A 26038-nucleotide genomic window follows, 5' to 3' on the forward strand; every position below is an offset into this window, starting at 1 on the left:
ACTGTTCCTTTTTTAAAAAATTCTAAAATAAGTCTGAATTGACAGGACATTCAATTTTCTACATTATTCCAAACTTACTATTATCAAATCTCAACCTCTCAGCTGATATTGAAACTAGTAAAGTTACATGCTTCTCCATTTCCACTACCCCAAAAACTTCTTCAATATTAAAAAAAGGAACAATGGCTGAATACTTCTAGCTTTCTAAATGACTTCCCTTCCACCTGCCATGGGCTTAATCTTTTGTGGAAGGATTGAAGGTCTGAGAACAGTCACTGAAAGAACAGAATTCTGGTCAGTGCTGTATGGATTTTATTCAGAGTGTCAGATCTAAAGGAGAATATCTCTGTTCTCAGGTTACTAAAAATGTTCCATAATCATTTAATCTGCCATTCTCAGCTTATAATAATAATATAAAAACAAATTAAGCACAATGGAATTTTACAAAACAAACAAGGTCTTAAAAAACAAACCAAGTACCTTTGGTTAGAAGGTATAACTGAAAGTGGAACAGAAACAACACAACAAAATATATGTACTATGGTTTGCTTTACAAGCCAATAGAGGGCAAATCCTTTAGAGTTCTAGAATAAAATTCAGTCATCTATTTTTTAGTTTCACATTTTGCACCTAAAATATAGCAAATATTATCCTTTTGGCTGCAATTATTGCCACCTATTTGGGGACATGTGCATAGCAACACCTGTAAAAATAAAATGAGGTAAGAGTGAAAATTTGATCTTCCTTCCTAGCACCTTTCTTTCCTTGGCCAGTAAGCCTTTAAGGATTTAAAAATTGTTTAACTAGTTAAGCTATGTTAATTGTTCAGCCTTTTGGAACAAACATGTATCCAAAGGAACCAGGTTAACTGATCCTTATAATTCAACTGGTTGTATCATTTTGCTCACAATCTGTGAAAGCTGTGCAGTCTCCCTACATGACATGTTTGTTTCAGAAAAGGTCAGGACTAACCCGTTCTGCTGGCTTAACCAGCCTTGTAATTCAGTGGTACAGTAGAAATCAGTTCCAAAAATCAAAGTGTTCATTAAAAACAATCCTGAGCATTTTAGCTTAACTAAAAAGAGAATGTAGACAGAGGGAAGAACTTTACCTCTATCCAACGCTCTTTCCACATAATGTGGATTCTTTCGAAGCAATGTCAGATGAACAACTGGTCCTGTCTTGCGTAAAGCTTCCACAACTTCTTGGTTGGTATAATTCTGAATATTAATTCTGTTAACCTGAAGTATACATACAGAATTCTTTTGAAAATGATAATCCATAGCACAAAAACAGTTTGCTTCAATGAGATAATCACTTTGACTGGCTAATTATTGAACAAAGGCAAAACATGAAGCCAAACAGATTCACACATGCTAACTCATCTATTCAGTCCTTAAGTGAAACCAAGAACTGGACACTTTTAAGGATAGGGAAGGTGGCAAGCAGATGTGTTTAATGTGTTTAAAACGAAAATACAAAACGAGACCAAATCTTGCAATCTAAGATATGATTCTCTCCCTACCCACAAAGGACCGGGGAGGAGGGGGGAACGGTAACAATGTTTCTCAACTCTTGCGCTTTATATAAAGCCGCCATTAACTTGCAAAACCACCCAGGGTCACCTTAGAGGGGAAATGGATGGAATACACATTTAATAAATAAAATAAAATAGATAATGTAGAGAGAGAAAAAACTTTTTTCCTTCTCTCATAAGATGATCCACTGAAACTCAATGTGGTGTGAACATATAGAGATATGTACTCATTCATACATACATACATACATACATACATACTTCATCCTTATATACTTATGTATATATAAGTATCAGTAATAATGTATGAAATTTATATGCTTCTCGACTCCCAGGGACTCTAGGAGGTGGACAGATCATTTTAAACACTAAAATCAAGAAACAACAAAAACCAGGGTAAAGATGGCAGCAGGACAAAATCAGATGAAAACAAAGGAGAACAAATCAAGTTAAAAGGAGGTTGTCCTTGCCAAAGGCCTGGGCGAACAGCCAGGTCCTCAAGCCCATTTGAAACACCAGCAGGGCAAGGAAGCTTCAAATATTGGGGGAACCTCATCCCCAAGGGAAGACCTATAGAGAAGACATGCTTCCGGAGTCCTGAGAGATGTCATTGCTGAATTGAAGGAACTTGAAGCAGACCAACTCTGCCAGATTAGATCGGCCAGGCAGGCGCTATGGATGAGAGGCAGTTCTTTAAATAACAGGGCCCTGGGCCATTGATTAAGTTATGCAACTTGCTGCCAGCAATAATGTTAATAGCAGGTTATTTGGATCATTTTAAAAGATGGCCAGGCATACCAGTAATCATGGAGGTTCAGACAATCAATGGCCATTAATAGTGATGAGTGTTTAGCACATCCTGAATTATAGATAGCACCTCTGAAATATAGTAATTGCAATAGTGGAAGGAAACTGTAGCCTCTCATTCCAGACTTGTCACATTCCCAAAATATCCAGCTGAGAACCCAGAAAGCTGGTTTAGATGAGCGTAGGACTTGGTACAGCACAGATTGCTCTAACAGACTGTTCCGTTATCCCAGGTTAAAGTATTTATTCTGATTGATTTTCCCCTCCCCTCCCCCAAAAGAGAATACAGCGAGGAAAACAGGAGAATCCCCTTCCAACGAATGCAAATTTCAACTTACTGCAATTATTTTGTCGTTGACTTTTATCTGACCATTGTGATCTGCAGCACTGTCAGGGATTACGTTTTTTATGAAAATCCCTGAAGCTTCCCCTTGGAGGAGGAGAATGAGATGGAGGGAAGAGGGAGGGAGAAAATGAAGACAGAGTTAGCATACACTGATTATCATTTCACACACATTCTAGAGCAGAGATAGAGGCAACTATGGTTCCTTTACAATCTGTGGACTTCGACTCCCAGAATGCTCTTAATGTTTCTCCATTGGTTTCATTTTCTAAATCTGATACGGTGTTGTAAGATTCTGTATTGGGTTCCATTTCTCTGCTATACTTAAGAGTTTTTATATCGTGTGCGTGTGTGTGTGTGTGTGTGTGTGTGTGTATGTATGTATGTATGTATGTATGTATGTATGTATGTATACATACATACATATATACATATTCTGTAGAGGCTCACCTCTACAGAATCTTGCCAAATTCCTCGCCAAACAACTTCAACCCTACACAGAATCCATCACCTCACACATACAAAACTCACTCCTCTTCATAGAAACAATAAAGAAACAAAACCTACAACCCAGTGACCTACTTGTGAGCTTCGATGTCATATCCCTCTTCACCCAAGTGCCTATAAAAGAAGCCTTGACAGCTATCCAGAAAAAACACAACCCCCCTAAACACATCCTGGACCTGACCAACCACTGCCTAACCAACACATACTTCATCCACAATGGACAAAGATACAAACAGATAGAAGGAGCACCCATGGGTCACCCCTCTTACCCGTCATCGCAAACTTATACATGGAACATTTTGAAACTAATGCCTTAGATAAATCTGAACACAAACACAAACTCTGGCTTAGATATGTTGATGACACTTTCGTGATTTGGCCACATGGGAAATAAAAACTGGACAACTTCCTCACACATCTCAACAGCCTACACCCCAAAATACAATTCACTATGGAAATAGAAGCAAACAACCAACTTCCCTTTCTGGACGTCCTAATCTACAAAAATCCCAATGGCTCCCTAGGACACACCATCTACCAGAAAAAAACACACACCAACCGCTACTTAAACACACAATCCCATCACCACCCTGCACAGATCAACTCTGTAGCTAAGACCCTCATCTCCAGAACCAAACGCCTAGCTGACAAAGACCACCTGAAAACTGAATTACACTCTCTCACAAATGTATTCATCTTCAATGGATTCCAAAGAAAAACAATTACCAACCTAATCGAAAGGGAGACACTCCCCAAGAACCGAGACACAGAACAGGACAACGGCATCGCCCTCCTCCCTTACATCAAAGGCACCACAGATAAAATCAGCAAAATTCTCCACAAGCAGACTATCAAGACAGCCTTCAACACTGACCAAAAAATAGCTAACATCTTAAGAAACCCCAAATACAAGATCCAACTAGAAAACCAAGGAGTCTACGAAATACCATGCAAAATCTGCCCTGCCACATCCATTGGACAACTAATAGGAGAATAAATGCACGCATCGCAGAACGCAAGAACGCAGTCAGAAAAAAAAACTTCCTCCCTTTTCCAGGACCTTAAAGCAACAGGACATGAAATTGATTTTGAAGGAACCAAATTAATCTCCAAAACAGAACTCTTCAACAAGAGAATAATTATGGAAGCCATCGAAATAGAGAAACACCTCCACAACATGAATAAATGTGACAATACCTCCTGCCTACCAGACATCTGGAAACCAGCCCTAGTCAACAAACAAACCCCACTCACCACCCAGATCATTACAACACAAAAGAACAACGGGCACACAGCCAGCACCTCAGCCACACAGGATGATACAAAACAGCCCACAAATATCAACTCCATCTACCAATCAGGATGCAACCACACAGCCAATCAACCCACTTACAGCAACAAAGCCAGCACTCCACACACTCCCATCAAGATTTATAGAAAGACGACAGCTCTGACCACGCCTTACTCGCACAAGCACAAAGCCGAAAACACCAGCCTGAAGATGGCGAGTGGGACCTCGCTGAAATGTTGGCAAGAGAATCTCAATCTTACATGGGAAAAGACCCGAATACAACAAGACCAGCATACCTACACCCGTGAAAATCTATGAATATATAGAATATATATATATAATGAATACATCTATGAATATATAAATCATATGTTTATCCTGATGTTTTACACATATTTCCCCCCTAACTGTTTCTATTTTTGGAAGATTTCTTGGTGGTGGTGGCGGTTGTTGTTGTTATTTTAATCAATGTTTGAAAAACTTCCATGTTTCTTGATGCACATTAGCATGTTCATAGTTAATTTCAACTTTTTCGTAAATGTCCATTTTTTCATTTAGGCAAACATTTGATGACTGGTAAAAATAATTTAACAAAACTGAAAAGTTATACTACCATTTTGATGGAGACACAGTCATGCTGGCGAGATGACCACGGAAGTGCCTTTGGACAACGCTGCTCCCTTAGCTAAGAAACAGAGAATGAGAGCCTACCCCGCGAATTGGACACAACCGGGCAGGGGAAACCTTTACCTAGTATACCGTGTTTCCCTGAAAATAAGACAGGGTCTTATTTTCTTTTGACCCACAAAATATAGCTTGGGCCTTATTATCAGGGGAGGGCTTATTGTTTTGGGTTGCTGGGAGGCTACTCTCTTGCGAGCGGGCTCCCGAAGAGCCAGGCACAGCCTCAGGGTCGAACGGCTGTGTTGCGCTGTCGCAGCAGCAACACAGCAGCCATGAGGTAACCACGCTCATGAGTAGCTGCCCAGCAACCCCTGTTTCCAGCCGGGCACAGCGCCATTCACTGACCTAGGGGTATCGCCAAGCAGCGGGAGCGCCTGTTTGCCACTCTCCGGCTCCCACAGCTCAGTGCCTTCGGAATGCCCCTAGGTTCCGCTCCCTGCTTGCGCGACTCCCAGGCTCACAATGCCCTTGCCTAATTCTCCCTGCAGAGCCAGGGCATTTCCGCTGCTGCCGCCGCCCACCACATGGCTTTTTCTGTGGCTTCCAAAGCATGGAGGTAGGATGCCAAGTCTTCTGGCAGTTGCTGCTCTGGGAGTACACTCCATGGTTGTGGGCTGGCTGCCGGCGGAGCGAACTCCCAGAGCGTACAACCATAGAGCGGCAACTGCTGGAAGACTCGGCAACTGCTCTCTCCAGCTGGGCACAGTGCCACTGACCGACCTAGCGGTATCCCGAAGGCACCAAGCAATGCGAGCGCCTTTGCCCCCCACCTCATTCTCACGACTTGGCACCTTCGGGATACCACTAGGTCATCAAGTGGTGCTCTGCCTGGCCGGAGGGGGGGGATTGTCCAGGGGGCTTATTTTCAGGGGAGGCTTATATTTTTGCCCACCCAAAAAATATGGCATTGTCTTAGTTTCAGGACATGTCGTATTTTCGGGGAAACACGGTAGGTCTCCTGCGTGAGCATTGGACTAAATGACCTCCAAGGTCCTTCCAACTCTGTTACTGTTAACTAAATTGTTAACTAATCTTTCTGCATTACTTAAAATATCTAGGGCTAAATAAATACTTAAATGAGAAAAAGCAAAGAAGCATTTCTCTTCTCCCATTCTCTGACAATGTTATTCTCTATCTTAAACATATGTTCAACATATTATCTGATTTAGCCTCCTCCTTGATCAATCAATAAAGCTCACCTGAATCTGACACTCCAGAATATCCAACAATTGTTATACCCAGGCTCTGTCCATCTTTTTTAGTCAACTTAACTTCATGAATTTCATTTTCCTGGGAAACAAAACCATACTGTTTTTTTCAGATTATATTAATCATTTAATCTTGTGCTGAGAGGTTTTTTATTTCTTACCTAATTAAAAACTTTTTCAGTTCAAAGATCCAAAAACAACAGGGTTTTTGTTGTTTTCACAATGTCAGCATTTCTGGTGTTCGAAAGTATTGTGTCTTCACACATTACTTTATGAACATCTGAATATTATTGGGTTATCATCACTGGACTTTTAAAACACACACAAAAAGAAGAATCTATTTTTTTTAAAAAAATGCTAAATTTTAATATTAATTAATTTCATTTTCACTGTCTGGATTTATTTTTCTATCTCATTTTATCATTGTTGTGATATTTCCAAATGGTAAAACAGATTAAAAATTAAAATATATCAAAAAAGATAAATAGAATGAAATATTAGATAGCAATTACAATATAAATGCCGTAGTGGTGCACTGGTTAGAACAGCGATGGCAAACCTTTTTTGGCTCGCGTGCCACAAGTGGGGGGAGCGCAGGGGGGTCGTGTGTGGGCGTGCCGCACCCATAATGCAACGCGCGACCTCCCCAGTGCGCATGCGCGCACAACGCATGACCCCCCCATTTTTACATGCTTTTTTCGCCCTCCCCAGGCTCCAGAGGCTTTATATGAGCCTGGGGAGGGCGAAAAGAGCCTCCCCCGCCCCCCCGGAGGCCCTCCGAAGGCTTCAGGGACCGTCCGGAGGCTTCCCTGAAGCCTTCGGAACGCTTAAAACCACCCTCCGAGCAAACCGGAAGTCACTTCCGGTTTGCTCGGAGGGTCGTTTTAAATGCTCCGAAGGCATCAGGGAAGCCTCCGGACGGTCCCTGAAGCCTTCGGAACGCTTAAAACCACCCTCCGAGCAAACCGGAAGTGACTTCCGGTTTGCTCGGAGGGTCGTTTTAAACGCTCCGAAGGCATCAGGGAAGCCTCCGGACGGTCCCTGAAGCCTTCGGAACGCTTAAAACCACCCTCCGAGCAAACCGGAAGTGACTTCCGGTTTGCTCGGAGGGTGGTTTTAAGCGTTCCGAAGGCCTCAGGGAAGCCTCCGGACGGTCCCTGAAGCCTCTGGAGGGCCTCCAGGGGGGGCGGGGGGACTCTTTTCGCCCTCCCCAGGCTCCTATAAAGCCTCTGGAGCCTGGGGAGGGCAAAAAATGGCTTTTAAAAAGGTGAACTCAGCTGGCCACCGCGCGCATGCGCGCTGGCCAGCTGACAGGGCAGCGCCTCGCGTGCCCTGACAAATGGCTACGCGTGCCATAGGTTCACCATCACTGGGTTAGAATGCAGTACTGCAGGCTAATTCACTGCTCTGACTAGGAGTTTGAGTCCCACCGGCTCAAGGTTGACTCAGCCTTCCATCCTTCCAAGGTCGGTAAAATGAGGACCCAGATTATTGGGGGCAATATGCTGATTCTGTAAACCGATAGAGAGAGCTATAAAGCTCTGTGAAGCAGTATATAACTCTAAGTGCATTTACTATAAACTGATCAGATGAAAATGTTTTAATCACTCCTACCAGCAGAAAATGTTATTTGACTTTTTTTTCTTTACACAGTCCTTTAGCAATATGTACTTCAGGAGAACTTATTTGCAAATATATCAACTGACAAGTACAATGAGCTAGAAAACATAGCCGTCAAGTCTGTAAATCTGAGCTAAAATTCGATATTATATAAATTACTGATACTATGTGACATTTTCAGAGAAAGACTTGGAATGCTTCAGCTAAATATGAAGCAGATAGTCAAGAAGATATTGAAAGTGAAAGTGTCTATGGAGTCCTATTGACTTTCGAAAAGCACCTTTGGCATTGAAAGTGTAAGTCGTTGATTTTGGCGATGTAGCAAAACTAGTATTGTAGTATTGTAGTAGTATTGTTTGCCCTACAATACCAAAGTGTGTTAGTCAGTTTTCTGGTCTGTGACTGCGATTGATTAATTGTTAATCTCAATGATAATAACAATAATTAGACCGATTAAGTATTAACGTCAATTTAGGAAGATTTTTTTCCAGACCACATGAAATTTCCAGCGGTGTAATCTGATGCAAGCATTAAGATACTTACTCTGTCGGATTCTCTGTCCTGAAGAGCAGTTAATTCACCCACAGGATCAGCCACAGGAGTTGGTGGGGTTGTAGATATTTCAGACAAAGGGGATCGTGCAACTACCATCTTAACATGGTTTCCGCAGTTTCTCAAGACTTGAGCAACCTGCTCACTACTCATCCCTTGTACATTAATGCCCCCAATTTCCAAGATGTGATCATCAGTTCTAAGTCTGCCATCCTTCAAGAAACAAGGAACATTTTATGAACTGGAATGGAATACTTTTTATAAAACAAGACTTCAATATAAAATGCAATCATGTTAAAGCAACGCTGCAGTGGATGTTACACTGAAAGAATTATGTCAAATATTAAAAATGTCATTAAAAGTTACTAAAAATACCTACTAGCAGGTTTAGCATAAGTTTTAGGTTATAGACAAATTTGGTATTTTTCATATATTGTATATATCACTCACTTATGGCTTTCACTGTATGTGTCCTTTTTCCACTATAAGTCTAATTGTAACAGCATTATCAAACTGCAATTCTACACATTTTTAATCTTCCTCTTTCTACTTAAGAGCCAAGGCATATGTAAGAAGTCAATTAGAATGTAGATAGCGCTGACATTTAATTGGTTATTTTTAACCTACTTTTAATCTACATTTATACATTCCGTCAATTAGGTTTGAATGATTAAAATTTATTTTCATTATTTTAAGCAATTTGGGGCTCTTGCATTTGCATACTGTGTAAAATACCAGGTATAATAGAAACAATGATTAGTTATCAAACAGGAGTGGGAGACTTTATTCCTGCTCCTTATACTACAATGCTTCATCTCAGCAACATAAGAGATAACAACAGAGACACTGAGAAGTTGGGACAATTTGATTATCACCGTTCTTTGCCACAACGAAATGGATAGCATTGTTGGGACTGTTTAGACATTAACATAGTAACAATTAGTGATAAAGAGGTGTGCACAACTCATTTCCCATTCTTCTCCAAGGGTTTGAAATGCTTTTCCACTGCTGTTTCCACAGTCTAATAAGACAGAGTAAGGCCAGATCAACATCTTTTCCTACTGTAGTATGTGTGAAAAGACTCTCTTTCTCTCAAAGAGACTACAGATCTAAGTATTAACTATGTACAAATACAGAGAGAGGGAGAGAGGGAAAGAGAGGGGGGAAGGGAGGGAGGGAGGGAGACAGAGACAGAGAGACAGAGAATTGTAAACAAATTTACCCTGTCTGCTAGTCCACCAGGAACAATAGTCCGTACCACCACACCACTTGTTTTTCTTCCTACAATTCCAAAACCTAATCCTGAGCCATCATTAATCAGTTCAACTTCTTCAGTGTGGCCCCAATTGACCTATAAAAATAGAAAAGTAATTTTACAGTGATCTTTCAAAACATTAAAATGCTAAAAACATTTACCGTAGCACTTCCAATCCATACAATAAAATAAGTACTTGGTATTTTCCCCAGCAACTCAGCTATTGTAAAAGTCTCTTCTTCTTTGTGGTTACAACATCTGGAGTATACATGAGATCCAGTGGCTCATGCAATTATAGCGAGGTGGATTGATGGAGAACATGGTAACTATGCAGGAAGATCCCATAGCATGTTTTATTACATCATACCATAAATTTCCACTGAAACATTTCTAATTAAAACATTAGACTAGTTATACTGAACACACAAATTCTATCTGAAACACCATAAAGGACACAAGAGGAGACAATATCTTCACACCGTTTTTTTAGTGTCTCTGAAACATGGAATAATGCATTGCTATGCCTGTTCACAAATGAGTATGAAAACTACATTGAAATACAATGATTACCTGGACCTAATCAGAACAACACACTGAAATGAAGCAAACAACATTCATATATAGTTTACATTTTCTTCCTGGAATGCACGCAACAGCCTACACATTCATGGTGGCTGGGGAAATTTCATAACAATCCCATAATAAAACAATGCCTCCTGATGCACTGGAGATTTGTGGCTTTTTGTTTTCTGTAGGCTGGGAAAAAACTAATTAGGGATTTTCCCCTATCTGTGTTTATGCATGTGAAAAGAACTTTACATTGAGTTATGTGGATTTGAGGATTCTAGATCTCAAATCAAGAAAGCTTATTTGGTTCGGTGCTATCTACTAGATAGATAACTAAACATTGGTCAGCTGCTTGATATATTGAATATAGAAAACATTAACTTACTGGGCTGAGTTAAAATTGAATGGGGGTTTTAAAAAAACCCATAACTTATATTTATTAGTGGGGGAACAACAGGTCAGGTAGGAAAAATTGTGATTAATATAGTGAGAAAACTGCAGGTGATTTTGGAATGGGTTCTAAGCAGGATGAGCTATATAATCGTTACTAAGATACTTTTCTCTATTCTGCATCCGTATTTCAACTAACGGCTAGCCAGATTCTTCTGTGAAATATTCTGGCAGGCATGACAAAACCCACTTATGTCCTTGCTTGTCAAATGTCAAAGGAAAACTCAAACTGACAGGATTGACTGAGCTGCTGGAATTGAATGCAGCCAGTATCGCTTTGTAGGAAAGTGGGAGGAAGAATTTCTCATTCCTTTTTCCCCCCTTTTCCTGCTCATAAAATTGCACTGGTGTAGGGCAGGGACCCCCGACCTTTTTGGCACCAGAGACCTGTTCCATGGGGAGAAGTTTTTCTATGGATCAGAGTGGGCCATGTTTCATGTGGTGTCTGCATTTCGCAGATGAGCCTTCCCTTGTTTATGGGGCCCAGTTTCTGGCATGCTGTGGACTGGTGCCGATCCATAGATTGGGGGTTGGGGGGACCCCTGGTGTAGGATAGCAAGGCTTATGCTTAGCCTAAGGGGAAATCACTCTCTAGGACTGAGTTTCAGGAACCATTTGTTCAATTTTCTTTTTAAGGTCTCCTGATGCATACCGGACTATATTTTACCATGCAACAATATTCATCAGGGAATTTATCCTTCACTCCACTTTTCCCCACAACAACCACCCTGTGAATTAGGTTGGGCTAAGAGAGAGTTAGGGACGCGGTGGCTCAGTGGCTAAGACACTGAGCTTGTCGATCAGAAAGGTCAGCAGTTCGGCGGTTCGAATCCCTAGTACCATGTAACAGAGTGAGCTCCCGGTACTTGTCCCAGCTTCTGCCAACCTAGCAGTTCAAAAGCACGTAAAAAATACAAGTAGAAAAATAGTAAGCATCTTTGGTGGGAAGTTAACAGCGTTCCGTGTGCCTTCAGCTTTTAGCCATGCCGGCTACATGACCACGGAGATGTCTTTAGACAGCACTGGCTCTTTGGCTTTGAAAAAGAGATGAGCACCACCCCCTAGAGTCATGAACGGCTAGCACATATGTGCAAGGGAACCTTTACCTTAAGTGAGAGTAACTAGCCGAAGATCACCAAGTGAGCTTACATGACTGCTGATAAACTAGTACCTGGAACTCTTTGTTCCAAGTCCAACATCTGCAGCATCAACCACCCTGGCTCTACCCCCTGCATTTTTTAATAATAATAATAATAATAATAATAATAATAATAATAATAATAATAATAATAATAATAATAATAATAATAATAATAGGATGCTACTGCCAGTCTGCATGCCCTCTTCTCCTTTCCTTCCTCTTGGTCTTACCATACTGCTAACCTGCTGCTTCACTGTTGCAGCTCCATCTCGTACTGCTATCTTTGGAAAATGCTGTTCTGTTCCACCCCCTGAGGCATCAGTTTTATATAAGGACATTCATTTTTTTAAAGATTTTTTTTAACCTAGCAATGAGTTGATCCAAACAAGCATTGTTTTTGATAGGATCTTGACAAACTTGAACATTGGGCACTATCTAATAAAATGAAATTCAATGATGAAAAGAGTAAGGCTCTACATTTAGGCAAGAAAAACGAAATGCACAGGTATAGTATAGGTGGTACCTTGCTCAACAGTAGTAACTGTGAGAGGGATCTTGAAGTCCTAGTGGACAACCATTTAAATAGGAGCCAGCAGTGTGCAGCAGCTGCCAAAAAAGCCAACACAGTCCTAGGCTGCATCAACAGAGGGATAGAATCAAGATCACGTGAAGTGTTAATACCACTTTATAATGCCTTGGTAAGGCCACACTTGGAATACTGCATTCAGTTTTGGTCGCCACAATGTAGAAAAGATGTGGAGACTCTAGAAAGAGTGCAGAGAAGAGCAACAAAGATGATTAGGGAACTAGAGACTAAAACATATGAAGAACGGTTGCAGGAACTGGGTATGTCTAGTTTAGTGAAAAGAAGGACTAGGGGAGGCATGATAGCAGTGTTCCAATATCTCAGGGGTTGCCACAAAGAAGAGGGAGTCAAACTATTCTCCAAGGCACCTGATGATAGAACAAGAAGCAATGGGTGGAAACTAATCAAGGAGAGAAGCAACTTAGAACTGAGGAGAAATTTCCTGACAGGTAGAACAATTAATCAGTGGAACAGCTTGCCTCCAGAAGTTGTGAATGCCCCAATACTGGAAGTCTTTAAGAAGATGTTGGATAGCCATTTGCCTGGTACGGTATAGGGTTTCCTGCCTAGGCAGGGGGTTGGACTACAAGACCTCCAAGGTCCCTTCCAACTCTGCTGTTGTTTCGTATTGTATATGTAGCATTATCAGCAAAAATATTTGTGCGGTCAAATAAAAGCAAACTATGGACATAGGTTCAAACTTCCTGTGACTTAAGTTAAAAAAAAAATCAGGCTACGAGGATGATTTAATAATAAGTGAAAAGTTTAAGTCACAATAGTGTGGAAAGAAAGAAAAAAGATGGTAATACTTTATTTTGTTAGCTTGTTCTATACAGATACTTTATGGAAACAAAGTGCTTACATTTCATGCTTTTAACTTCATTGAAATAACCACTATGATGAAACAGTAAGTTTAAGCAATTTAACATAATTATAAAAAGAAATAAGATCAGCTAAGATAGTTCCTTCATACCTATGCTTGTACCGAAAAATCAATTCAACAATTACAGATTTAATAATCTATCAATCAAGCCACCTGAGCCTGAAGACTGGTGAGTAATGAACAGTAGTAATATATAACAATGTACTGTAAAGGACTAAAACCACAATTTTGTTTCATTACTATAATCAATTGCTCGTATTTATGGCACTCTGATGATATTACCTAGTTTGGTAATGAAATGTTGCAAGAAGATCACCAAGCTCAGAGAGAGTCAAGGACCCTATAGTTCAACCCTGTCTTCTATCAGAATTAAGATTTACTTTTTTTAACTAAGCCATAACTACTTTGTGGGTCCAAGTACTGTAAAATAAAATCCTCCTATTATTTATATAGTTGATGTTTGATTACCTGCTATTCATTCATCTGGAAATGCCTGGAATTAGGTGACCAATAATTTTAAATGAATGCTAATGAAAATGACAACGATGAGGAGAGTGAGGAGGAAGAGGAGATTATAAATTTATAATCTCCTTTATATATAATCTCCTATATATATTATATATAGAAAGCTCACTCATAATTGGCAAGACTAAGTCTTTCTTTAAATAACGGGCACGCCATGCTTAGCAAATGTGAAAATCTACACACATCCAGTTCCACAAACCTGTTGTTTTGGATCATTCTCACACTATCTACCATCCATTTTTTTTAGATGGAAAGTTGCAATTAGTACAATTATGAACAAAAGTAAATCTTAAAAATGTTGAAAATGAAACAAATATATGATAGAGGAATAGCAGAAACTGTATTTCAATTCAGTAGATTGGCAGCCACTTGTATATTTACAAAAATGCTTATATACAGTAAGTAATTTAAGAGCTAAAATGTGATACCCTGCTATCTTATATTACAGGACTGAAAATAGATAATTTTTCAATTATTTGTAGCTCAGGGTTAAACTGTGGGGTCCTTGACGCTCTCTGAGCTTGGTGATTTTCTTGCAATGTTTCATTACTAAATTAGGTAATATCATCAGTGCTGATTATGTTACCTATGATGGGAACAATAAGGGAATTCAAAAAAAAAAAAAGTATACAAATCTGACCTAACAAACTGCATGGAGTAAAATTATACAATCCAATTTGTCTAACGTGCAAAGCTGTGATTAATATTCTTGTAAAATCATGTTTTGATTCTTATAAAAAATTATCTTACCATTTCAGGTACATTAGCATCACTCACAGCAGAGGAGTTCCTACTGCTGCTCTGGGTGGGGCCCCTGGCTACAACCAAATGTAAAGAGCCTGTGGACTGTTGGAGTAATAGGATTGCCTGTTGATGAGAAATGTTCAGGTCCAATGGTGTATGATTTACAGCCAATATCTGATCATGTTCCTTTAACCTTTGATCCCTTGGAAAAAACACAAGTCATAGTTAAAAGTGTTCAAGAAATCTTTCATAAAAGGGTTACAGGATAATTCAACTAACAAAACTCACGTGTATATTAAACATTAGCAAGCAGATTCTTGGGTGCAGGTGAAAAATGTGATATTGCATATTAGGTCACCATTTATGAACTTATTTTTTGAATACATACAATTGACAGATTTTGTAAAGCATGCGCTGGTGACGTCTCGCCTAGACTACTGCAATGCTCTCTACATGGGGCTTCCCTTGAGATGCACTCGGAGACTACAGTTGGTCCAGAATGCGGCCGCGCGGGTGATTATGGGGAGTACTAGGTACTCCCATGTAACACCTCTCCTGCGCGAGCTGCACTGGCTTCCTGTGGTCTATCGGGTGCGTTTCAAGGTTTTGATTACGATCTTCAAAGCGCTCCATGGCACAGGACCTAGTTACCTGCGGGATCGCATCCTGCCCCATACATCCCTACGACCAATCCGCTCGCACAGAGAGGGACTTCTCCGGGTGCCGTCCACTAAACAGTGTCGGGGGGCGACACCCAGGAGCAGGGCCTTCTCTGTGATGGGCCCAGCCCTTTGGAATGACCTCCCCCTTGACATCAGGATTACTTCCGATCTCCGCTCCTTCCGTGTAAAGCTCAAGACCCACCTTTTTCAATTATCTGGCCTGGCTCAACCGTAGTTTCATCCTATTCCTCCTGACAGTCTTTTTTAAATTTGTAATTTTTAATTTGGGGTATTTTAATTGCTAATTTTATTACTATTATTGTATGTATTTAATGACTGTTACCTCCTCCATGTATGTGTATGCGTGTATGTGTATGTTTATATGTATATATGTATGTGCTCTTATTGTACGCCGCCCCGAGTCCCTTGTGGAGAGGGAGTGGCTAACAAATTAAATTTATTATTTATTATTATTTATTATAACGTGTAGAGTACAATGGTTGGGTTCACATAACATACTAATTCAAAGCCATTCAACCAACCAGCCAAACAGAACTATTCTACAGTATTATATCTGTATATGAAGTGAGTTACAGTGTTGGGTATGATCAATGTAAATTGCCACCAAATTCCCAAATCCAAACAAAGGCTTCATCACCACACTAAACAATGTTGTGAGTTGGTTGGTTTAGTCCACTCTCTGCCAATGGTTGCATAGGTATGTCAAATAGACAACTGTGAATTGTGCTGCACCAGTTGGATGTGTATCAACTATAACATTCAGATATCTGCATTTACGACCACGTTTATCTAAGACGTATCAGGTCATGAACTACTATTAACAATGATATGTTTTTCTTTCAGAAATTAAATTCTGTGTTAATAAAGCACTCATTAACTAAATAACCTAGTTCTATTTAAGAAGACTATAATCTCTATATCACCAGCAATGATTATGCTTTCAAGTGGCCTCTTGTCCATCAATTAGATTCATTCTAATTTTTCCACCCTGATTTGTTTTGCTTCTTTATCATACCATGTTTCATTAAAAACCAAGAAGCATAACTGGGACTATTGAACAAGAGAGGGCAAAAGAAGACATGTCTCACTCTTCCAGCAGGAAATCAGAACTTCAGAAACATGACAAAATAACTCCCAGAAGATGTCAAGAAATAAGTAAGTTGCATCAACCTCTTCAATGTATTCTTAACAGAGAACAATACTGTGTACTCATGACAACAGAACTACAGGTTGTCCTTGACTTAAACCATTTGTTTAGTGACCAAAGTAACAGCACTGAAAAAAGTGACTTATGACCATTTTTCACACTCAGGACCACTGCAACCTCCCCATGGTCATGTGACCAAAATTCACATGCTAGGCAACTGATTCATCTTTAGGATGGTTGTAGTGTCCTGCGATCACGTGGTCACCTTTTGCGACCTTCTGACAGACAAGGTCAATGGGGGAAGCCAGATTCACTTAACAACCATGTTATCAACTTAACAACTGCACTGATCTACTTAACAACTGTGTCAAGAAAGGTCGTAAAGTTGGGCACTTAACCATTCTCTTGCTCAGCACTGGAAAGTTTGGGTTTAATTGTGGTCATTAAGTCGAGGACTTCCTGCATTAAAATTCTTTACTATCTATACCACCATTATCCTATTTATCATTACAAAACTGACATGAGGTGCATTCTTCTAATCTGATCCAGTGATCATCTGGCCAGGAAAATTATAAAATCTATAACATTTCAATAGGACATTTCAGAGTATATCAAGAAGTCTTGCTAAATTTCTTACCTGGCTGCTATGCTTCCTGGCTGTACTTCTTTCACAAAGATACCAACTTCCTCAAAGCTTTGATTTTTGAGAGCAATCACACTAAATCCAAGGCCCCTATTACATGGTTTCTCTATATCTATATACTCAATTTGCCTGCCCTAGGAAGGAGAAAAGTAATGTTATAAATACAATATTTCTACAATTGCAAAACATCATTTTCTATTAATAAAAGACGATTAAGATTTGCATTACAACACGAGTGGGGGAAAAAATCTCCAAAACCTGCAGAACCTAAAAAGTATAGCCCACTTTCTTCATGGTCAAAGCATCAATCGCTTATTTATATTTATGTACTCTTCATATTCCTAAACCCAATATCAAAGAGATATTCTGGGGTGTGTTCAATGTAATATAACTGTTAAATAAAACAACATATATTCCACCAAGCCACACCCACAGAACTGGTGGTAAAGATTTTTGAATTTCACCACTGATACACACACACACATCATTTCTCCTAAAAATGCAGCTAGTCCCTTGCTTAGTGACGGTAATTGGGACAGGAATTTCTATTGCTAAGCAATGCAGCCGTAAAGTGTAACATTATGTGACTGCATCACTTAGCAATGGCAATTCCATCAATCTCTATTGCCATTGTTAAACAAGGATCGTGGGTCACAAAATCCGAATTGCATCCACCTTGTCTCAAATTGGAGTTACAATAGCCATACAGTATAAGTAACCTTAATCAATATCAAGATAATATTTTTGGTAAGCAGCACCAAGCTTGGTGGAACTTTACACCTGTGAGAGGTCTTAAGCTGTGTAAGTATGCTAAGGAGGCAATGAGACTTGGTTTAAAAAATAATAATTCATGATTCAAAAACTGACTTTAGTAACCGTACGGTTTGGAATAAAAAGGAAAGTTTAATATATTGCACCACTGCAATTTTACCTTTGCCATCTTTTGGATTATCAAATTAAATTCATCCACTTCAAATCTGGAAATTAGCGGAGCCATTTGCTTATCATTCTGGTTGTTCCCATTAACAACAGGATGTGGGTCAGCATCAAATACCAGCAACCCTCGCCTAGTAAAATCAAAATCCACTGAACGATCTGGAGGCATATACCTAAGCTGTGAGGGACAAGGCAAGACGTTACCACAAATTCTAAATACTTAATACAAAACAATAGCTTTAGTGGCCATATAGTACTGCTTAAATAAGATGGAAGCTCAGTTTGAAAAACAACTTTCCTTTCTGGAATATTACTGAATCAATGTGTAAGTGAACATGTCATTATTCACCTTATTGCTTACTTCAAGTGTATGAAACCCTCAAAAGGGAATTATTTTCTAACTAAAAGCAAGGTAGAAAAATAATTATCCTGAATTGTTAATATAAAGTGATCTTTATAGTTTAGGATTGATTCATTTTTCTTATTATTATTTCACGTTCCTTGTTTTCTTACATAAAATAATTTTTAAACTCCAGAAAGAATAAACTTCTCAGGATTGTTGGGTTTGGGGACGTTTTTTTGGAATTATATAATCCAGCCAATCCCATTGTGAGAACGTAACAGATAATACAGGTAGTTCTTGAGTTATGACCACAATTGAGCCTAAAATTTTTGTTGCTAAGCAAGACATTTGTTAAATGAGTTTTGCCCCATTTAACAGCAAGTCGTAAAAAAGTGTTCATATTATCCCGGCACACTGCAACCATCATAAATATGAGTCAGTTGCCAAGTATCTTAATTTTGATCACATGACCATGGGGATGCTGTAAGTGTCATAAGTGTAAGAAACAGTCAGGTCACTTTTTTCAGTGACATTATAACTTTGAACAGTCACTAAAGGAACCGTTGTAAGCCAAGGACTACTTTTAATGAGATCGATCTGTATATATTTTCTCAGAAGGACATAATTGATCAGAGTGATCTGCATCTTTGTTTTCAAAGACAAAAAAAAAATCACAATAATCCACAAAACCTCATTTAATGTTCAAGGACAAATCATCAGTGCCTCTTCATTCTGCTCCCGTCCTCACACCACACATTTTAAAACCAGAGGATTTTGGATTAGAAGATGGGAGGCTAAACATTCTAATCCTGCCTTAAGCACAGAAACCACTTAGATGGTCTTTGGGGGACTTTCTGTCAGCCATAGGAAGAGGACAAGAACAAACCCCTTCTGAAAATTGATCAACAAAACTGCATGGACTCATTTATATGGTTGCCAAGAATTAAGACTAACTCAAAGATTTTTTAAAAAAAGTTAGAGTGAACAGAATATCTGAAACTGGATAGCATTTCTTTTCTATCAGAGACATTTCTGGCTCCGAGGTTTAGGCACTTTGCTTTTGAAAACTGACAAGAAAAAAATGGCACTATAATGATTTATAGCTTTTTAAAGAAATGGTGTGCATCAGCGATTCATGAGGGACTAAACTGTAACCATATATGTTTTAATAACATGCTACTCTCTAAAGCTCTCTTACTTGGTTGGAATATAAACCCGTATAAATAAAAAGCATCCTGTAATTCTGAATCAAATAAAATACAGTTTAAACACATTTTGGCATAGGAGTTACCACAGAAGTCACAAAAACAGTCTCTGTTGTGCACTGTTGAGACATGAATGCAGCCTTTATGACAGCTATTAACTGAAGTGATGTAATGCTATAGGGAATATCAGGTGAACACTGGAGATGATCCAGATAAATATATCTTTAAAATTACACTGGCAGCTGCTATAGATAGTGCTATAATATCTTATATACAATAGAAGACTATTTACTTTGGCCCAGATTGGGGTGCTACAAATATTAGGGCAATAACAGAAATATAAGATTCTCATATAAAAGTTGAACTTGTTTTTATTCAAACTTAGAGGTAGAATCTACCTCACAACCGCTATTAAAAAGTATATTGCACACCCAAAGGTGATCAGGTTTCACATTTCCAATCATTAATAACACTAATTGCCAATGTGGTCAGCAGGCTGTTACTCTTCTCCTGGCTGATTACCTTTCATAAACCTCTGAGAAGGTTGCAAAATTCTTATCCATAACTGCAATTGTTAAAAGATACCTGGTTCCTCCTTTATACTATTCACTGTTACCTGCTAATTGCTTTAGAATTTTCTTGCAATTTAAAATTTTTATTTTATACATTATTTTATTACATGCAAATTTTTCATTATTTTTGATCTTGGATCATTTATACTTTTTTTTTAAAAATGATTTGCGCTGTTTCTTGTCTTAAACCAAGCCTATTCCACAACAATGTTTATACCAATGTGATTGTGGAGACAAATCATGTAAATGCTATGAGAGCCTTATCAGAAAATCAGGATAAAAATATAATAGATAAACCCTGATCCAATTCTTAGTGCTATATTTTTTAATAAAGTGTTCTTGATTATTTTTAAACTGTCAAAGGTGTTCAGTTATGCCATGTATTTTCACACAAAAGTAATGTATAGGTAATCCTTGACTTATGACTACAATTGGGACCAAAATCTCAGACACTAAGGAAAGCAGTTGTTAAGTGAGATAGTGTGACTGCTTCGCTCAATGACTGCAATCCCAGTTGTGGTCATTAAGCAATCTCCCAGACTGTTAAGTGGAACATGCATGGAAGGGAACCGCTCTAGTGGACCGTCTCAAAGGAGTTTGGATATTCTGGATCTAAGTTCCATTTCTGCTCCTCTTGGTAGCTCCTTTTGGTAGGCCACCATCAGCCAAGTCCCAGAGATGAGAGGAAGTCCTTACAGCAGACAGGAGCAGTTGCAACCTTCCTTGCTAGCTTCCCAATTGACTTTGGCACGAAAGATTGCAAATGTGATCCTATGATCATGAGGCACTTGGCAACTATTTGTAAGTGGGAACAGGCTGCCAAGCACCCAGATCATAATCACACAACTGAGGGGGAGAGCTGAAAGTGCATTATGGGCTAAAAAACTTCCCAAGGCTGTCTTAACTCTGAACTAACTGGTCATAAGTTAAGGACTATTTGTACAAATATCACTCTTCCCTGATTTGCCATGTCAAATTTGTCACGCCCGTTATATTTCTTCAAACAGGTCATAATTATGCTGGATGTGGAGTTTTAACAAACCAGAATAACAAGGTTGGAAGGGACCTTGGAGGTTTTCTAGTCCAATTCCCTGCTCAAGCAGGAGTATACCATTCCAGCCAAATGACTGTCTAATCTCTTTTTTAAAAACCTCCAGTGACGAAGTACCCACAAATGATTGCTTGGTAGTTTGGGGGAGTTAAAGCCTATACCTTTCAAAGTTGCCAAGATTGAGAAAGTCTCGTTGAAGTGGGAGGTAGATAAAGCAGAATGTTGCTGAACTTCAATTATATTAGTTATCTCTCTCTTTTTTCCCCTTCCTCCATAAAACAATCACATCTGATGAAAAGCTTTTGGAAACTCAGAATCCTGTCCACTATTTATGTAACTTCAGCTAATTCAATCAAACTACTAATGAATGAATTAAAAGAAGGAGAAAAGATACAGAATAGGAATAGAAAAAGGAATGGGAATAGGAGCAGAGCGAAACGGAATGGAATGAAACAGAATTCTTAATTTGCGAAGTGAGATTGGACACACAAGGAATTTGCCCCTAGTGCAAAGCTTGAGTGTGCATACAAACAGCAAAGTGATAAGACATCGTAGTGTGATCCTGATACTTCCCACAAACACTACTACTATTTCAAAACTATCTTGCAAACATAATCAATCAGCATCCATCAAATCTTTCTCTTTTATTACTCACTTGTTCTTTCAGCTGCTTTATTGACTGCTGAAGAGTCAGCACGTGGTTGAATAAAGGGTTCTTAAGAGTATTGTATAGAAAAGCTAGATTATCACTGTGTGAAGTGTCTCCTTTCTCATGAAGTTTCGTTAGTAGACGCTCCAGAATCCTCAGGATCTGCTGCTTATCTGTTGGATCCCCCAAAACATCATAACAATTCATTAAAAAAACATACTTAAGATAATTGAAATGTTTCCACCAAGTGATAAGCTTATTTCAAAAATACTTGCCTGCAATTGGATTTTCCGGCATCCTGGCTTATCTGCACTGTAGATTCAATATGGCCTAAATTTTAGAATGAAGATGCAGATTAAGCTTTGTTTGTCAACATATCTTACTCTGAAGAACATAAATGGCAAGCACACATTTACATATACATATGCCGTTTTACACTTATTGCCGTATTAAAGGGTACAGAAAGAAGTGCATATTATATTTCTTTCTGTACCCTTTTAATGTGGAATGATAACTCTAAACTGATATAGATGTGTGCAAAAGTATTACTGTGGATTCAGAGAGCATTTCAATCTTAAACAAGCAATAAGATTATTTAAATATATCTAGTCCTCAATTTGCATTTAATGACCAAAGTTACAGCAGCATTGAAGAAAACAGTGACTTATGACCGTTTTTCACACTTACAGCCATTGCAACATCCCCATGATCCTGGACACTTGGCAACTGGCATGTATTTATGATGGTTGCAGTGTCCTGGGGTCATGTGCTCACCTTTTGCGACTTTCTGACAAGCAAAATCAACGAGAAGCCAGATTCACTTAACACCTTTGTTACTAACTTAACAACTATAGTGATTCACTTAACAACTGTGGCAAGAAAAGTGGTAAAATAGAGCAAAACCCACTTAAAACTGCCTTGCTTAGCAACCAAAATTTTGGCCTCAATTGTGTTCATAAGTCATACCTGTACGGTCTTGTTACACACAGATGGAATCTAGACCAACACAAAAAGGTTTCCATCATGTTGCCAGCTATTACTTAAATTAATATGACTTTCATATACATACTATCTTGTAATATGTATAAACTGGGCAATGCTGCCAATAGACTCAAGAATCATAAATGGGATCATACCAATATAATCATACATATCAAGATAAACAGAAGTCATGATAACAAAATTTGCGTTTTATCCTTGGCTTCCCATGTTGAATACAAAAGTCTCTCTCTTCTACAGATAGATAAATCAGTTTAGGGTAATACTGGACAATTTACATCGCACAGTATTCAGGAACATTTTCTGTTTATATTTATATATAATCTTCAGCCACCATATTATGTTTGCATAGCATGATGAGAATAAGAACAAAATAGGGGTTTGCATTCCATATTTTCCATCAGCTAAAAATAAAACCTCATATGTGAACCGACAATGGAATAGAATTGTTTAGAATTGTAATTTAAAATCGTTATCATTTTCCAATTAGGAAGTTCTTGCTCTGTTGCATAATGAAAACATACCGATCTCATACGTGCTTAAATATAAAGCTTTTTGTAAGTCAACCTTAAATCTCAGTTATCTCATGAATACATCCATGTATCTTCTGCCAGATGTTCTCTCAACTTGTCAGTCTAGTTTACAGTTCCAGTACTAACCCAGGCTCAACCCTCCTTACTTTTAGAGCATATGAAAGATCAGTTTTTAAAAGAGTCTCACCAAAAGGAAATCCTTAGGCTGCAACCGCGTACCAATTAAGAATAAAATCCTACAAACTTCAAATAGGATTACTTTCGGATAGGCATGTAACATTGGCTGACATCATTGAGAACTAAGGAATAAAATAAGTCACATATAAGTTAAATAAGTCACACTGTGTTTATTTAATGGTATTTGCAGATGATTATTAGTATGCCTATCCAGAAACTGTACTGAGTTTACTCCCTGGATAGGTATGTGCTTTATTACATCATAGTCTCCAGTTTCTTTATTTGGCCTTCTGTGTATTAATAGATACATATGCATGACAGGCCTTTTAAAACCTTACTGCACTTGGAAACTCACTGGGATTTCTTATGCACAGTGACCCTGGAATTGCAAAAGCCTTCTCTCCAGTCCTGCTTTGGGGATTAGGTAAATTCTTAGATGCAAATTCACCAACAAAAGAAACTAAAAATTCTAAGATATTATATCGATCATCATCTATTCCCTCTTCCAATTTGAAGCATCCTTACACAACAGATTCTACAATCAATAAACCCTCCTGGATAATAATATTGTACTTGTCCCAGTGTGTCCAGATTTAAGTAGAAGATTGAAAGAATCCCCTCTTTTATTTTTAAAAAACAACCACTGAAACTTTGCTTTATTTGTGAGCTTTAGACTGGGAGTTAAAATGCACTCCGAATCAAATCTATTTAAATATTGATTTCATAATGAATAGTACTGTACTTAATTTCCAAAGTGCAAAAAGCTATCCTAAAAAGCATATTTTCCATTCCTCTATTTTTCCATATGTTCTTTGCTATTCAGTGCATAAATATCTTCACTTAATGAACTAGGGTTACTCTTATAAAAGTAACCTTTTTTGAGACAGAGAGAGAGAGAGAATTCTGGGAATTGAATGGCACAAGTCCGGGGTTCCCCAACACATAGAAATACCAAACCTTGAGGTTCTCCATCAATGATGGTGGGTTGTTTAGCCCAGAAACAGCCGATGGGGGATCAATACAGAGATCCCCAAGGAAGGAGCTCCCTCTTCTTACGTTCACTTTTGGGTTTATTCCCCGAATCCAGTTACCAGCAAGGAAAGAGCACCCAAGCCAGCAAGAGATCCAAGCCCAGCCTTTAAATCAAAGGTCAGAACTGTTGGATCGCGGGCAGCTAAGGCGGCACAACCACAACACTGCCGCTGCTGTGTAACGTTTACCGGCCAAGCTGAAAATATCCCGTCACGCCTGTACTTTGCACTTAGCTTGAGCGGCTTTAGGCTGTTTTCTCAGGCTTCCAACTCGGGCGAGTTTCAAAATAAGCGGCCCCTTGCCACGATTAGGAGACGGGGGGCAAAGTCACCCGAGGAAATCCAGTAGGATTTCCCAGCATCTATAGGGGCAATCGGGATCGGATCTAGTCAGGTAGTAGCTGTGGACGCCAAAGAAAAAGCCTACCTTGAGGAGGGAGGGACGCTCCACCATAAAAGCTCGGCAAACCCGCCCACCCGTAGCGCAACAAGTTCTCCCCAAGTCTTTTTTTTCCCCATTACGCTTCCAGCCTTCAGGAAGTGGGCGGCGGGCACAACGCAAAAGCTCGACTGACTGCATCTTCCAGCGCCTGCCCGCCGGTTCTCCTCCCCGCAAGAGGGTCAACGGGAGAGGCGGGGGGGCTTCCCGGAGGCGGGAAAGCGCCCGGATGGGCAGAAAAGCTTACCTGCTCGGCTGGGGTCGAGACCTGTCGCTGGGCGATCCTGGCTTGTTCTTACCTGGGCGGAAGCGGGAGTTTCGTTTTTACCCGCACCTCTCCTTGCAACACAGGAAGCCGGCAGCGAGGGGGAGCCGCTGGGCGCTGAAGGAAATCAAGCCGGGCTCCCGACGGGATTCGGGGTGGACGAGAGATCAGCTGCCGCGGGGCGAGAAGCGGCGGGTCGCTGAGCTCGCGGAGTGGAGGAGCCCCCCGTCATCCCCCCTCCGGCATGCCGATGGGTTTAGTTTCGGGGCAGAACGCTGGGAAATAAGGAATGGGAAGGGGAGTCTTGTATTATTGGCCGCCCTTGCAGGAATGGCTGGGTGAACAACGGGGTTGGGTCGTGGGAACGTGTCCGTCGGGGACAATCGAAGGAGGGAGGCTGCGACGCTGTAGATTTTCCTTAGGTGTAACTGGGGAAGAGGCTGATAAGCAAACCTTTGTGGGTTTCACTTGCTTGTGAAACCAGCCGCGAGCCAAGCTAAACCCCAATATTCTGGCATCACAAGACAGCAGCTGTTCTGTGGCCTATGCTTGCTTTTTTAAAATCTATATTTAATAGAATTACATAGAAACAGGAAGGGGTGCGTCTTTTTAAGAGAAGGAACGGCCTTTGGATGACCTTAACTAGCTGTGGGGAAATAGCTTTT

General features: G+C 39.6%; 1 protein-coding gene and 1 long non-coding RNA gene across 2 annotated transcripts in view; both read right to left on the reverse strand.

Moving 5' to 3' along the window:
* The window catches only part of PATJ (PATJ crumbs cell polarity complex component), a gene marked incomplete at its 5' end in the record, with an annotated part of 167151 nt that extends 145015 nt beyond the window's left edge, over positions 1–22136 (reverse strand). The window contains 9 exons of the mRNA XM_081949161.1: positions 1112–1241; positions 2683–2774; positions 6369–6459; positions 8541–8762; positions 9772–9900; positions 14707–14902; positions 17168–17307; positions 18105–18287; positions 21936–22136. Coding sequence (XP_081805287.1) covers positions 1112–1241; positions 2683–2774; positions 6369–6459; positions 8541–8762; positions 9772–9900; positions 14707–14902; positions 17168–17307; positions 18105–18287; positions 21936–22136 — 1384 coding nt within the window. The remainder of the gene's footprint in view (positions 1–1111; positions 1242–2682; positions 2775–6368; positions 6460–8540; positions 8763–9771; positions 9901–14706; positions 14903–17167; positions 17308–18104; positions 18288–21935) is intronic.
* A 63-nt stretch (positions 22137–22199) lies between these two features.
* Positions 22200–25693, reverse strand: LOC309390150. The gene is made up of 3 exons (XR_014175076.1): positions 25356–25693; positions 23649–23760; positions 22200–22259 (listed from the first exon to the last, which is right to left on the reverse strand). It is a non-coding gene; the product is annotated as an uncharacterized lncRNA (long non-coding RNA).
* Positions 25694–26038: the final 345 nt, after the last annotated feature.

Source organism: Natrix helvetica (genome assembly GCF_964273705.1).
Source record: "Natrix helvetica genome assembly, chromosome: 3".
Lineage (NCBI taxonomy): Eukaryota > Metazoa > Chordata > Lepidosauria > Squamata > Natricidae > Natrix > Natrix helvetica.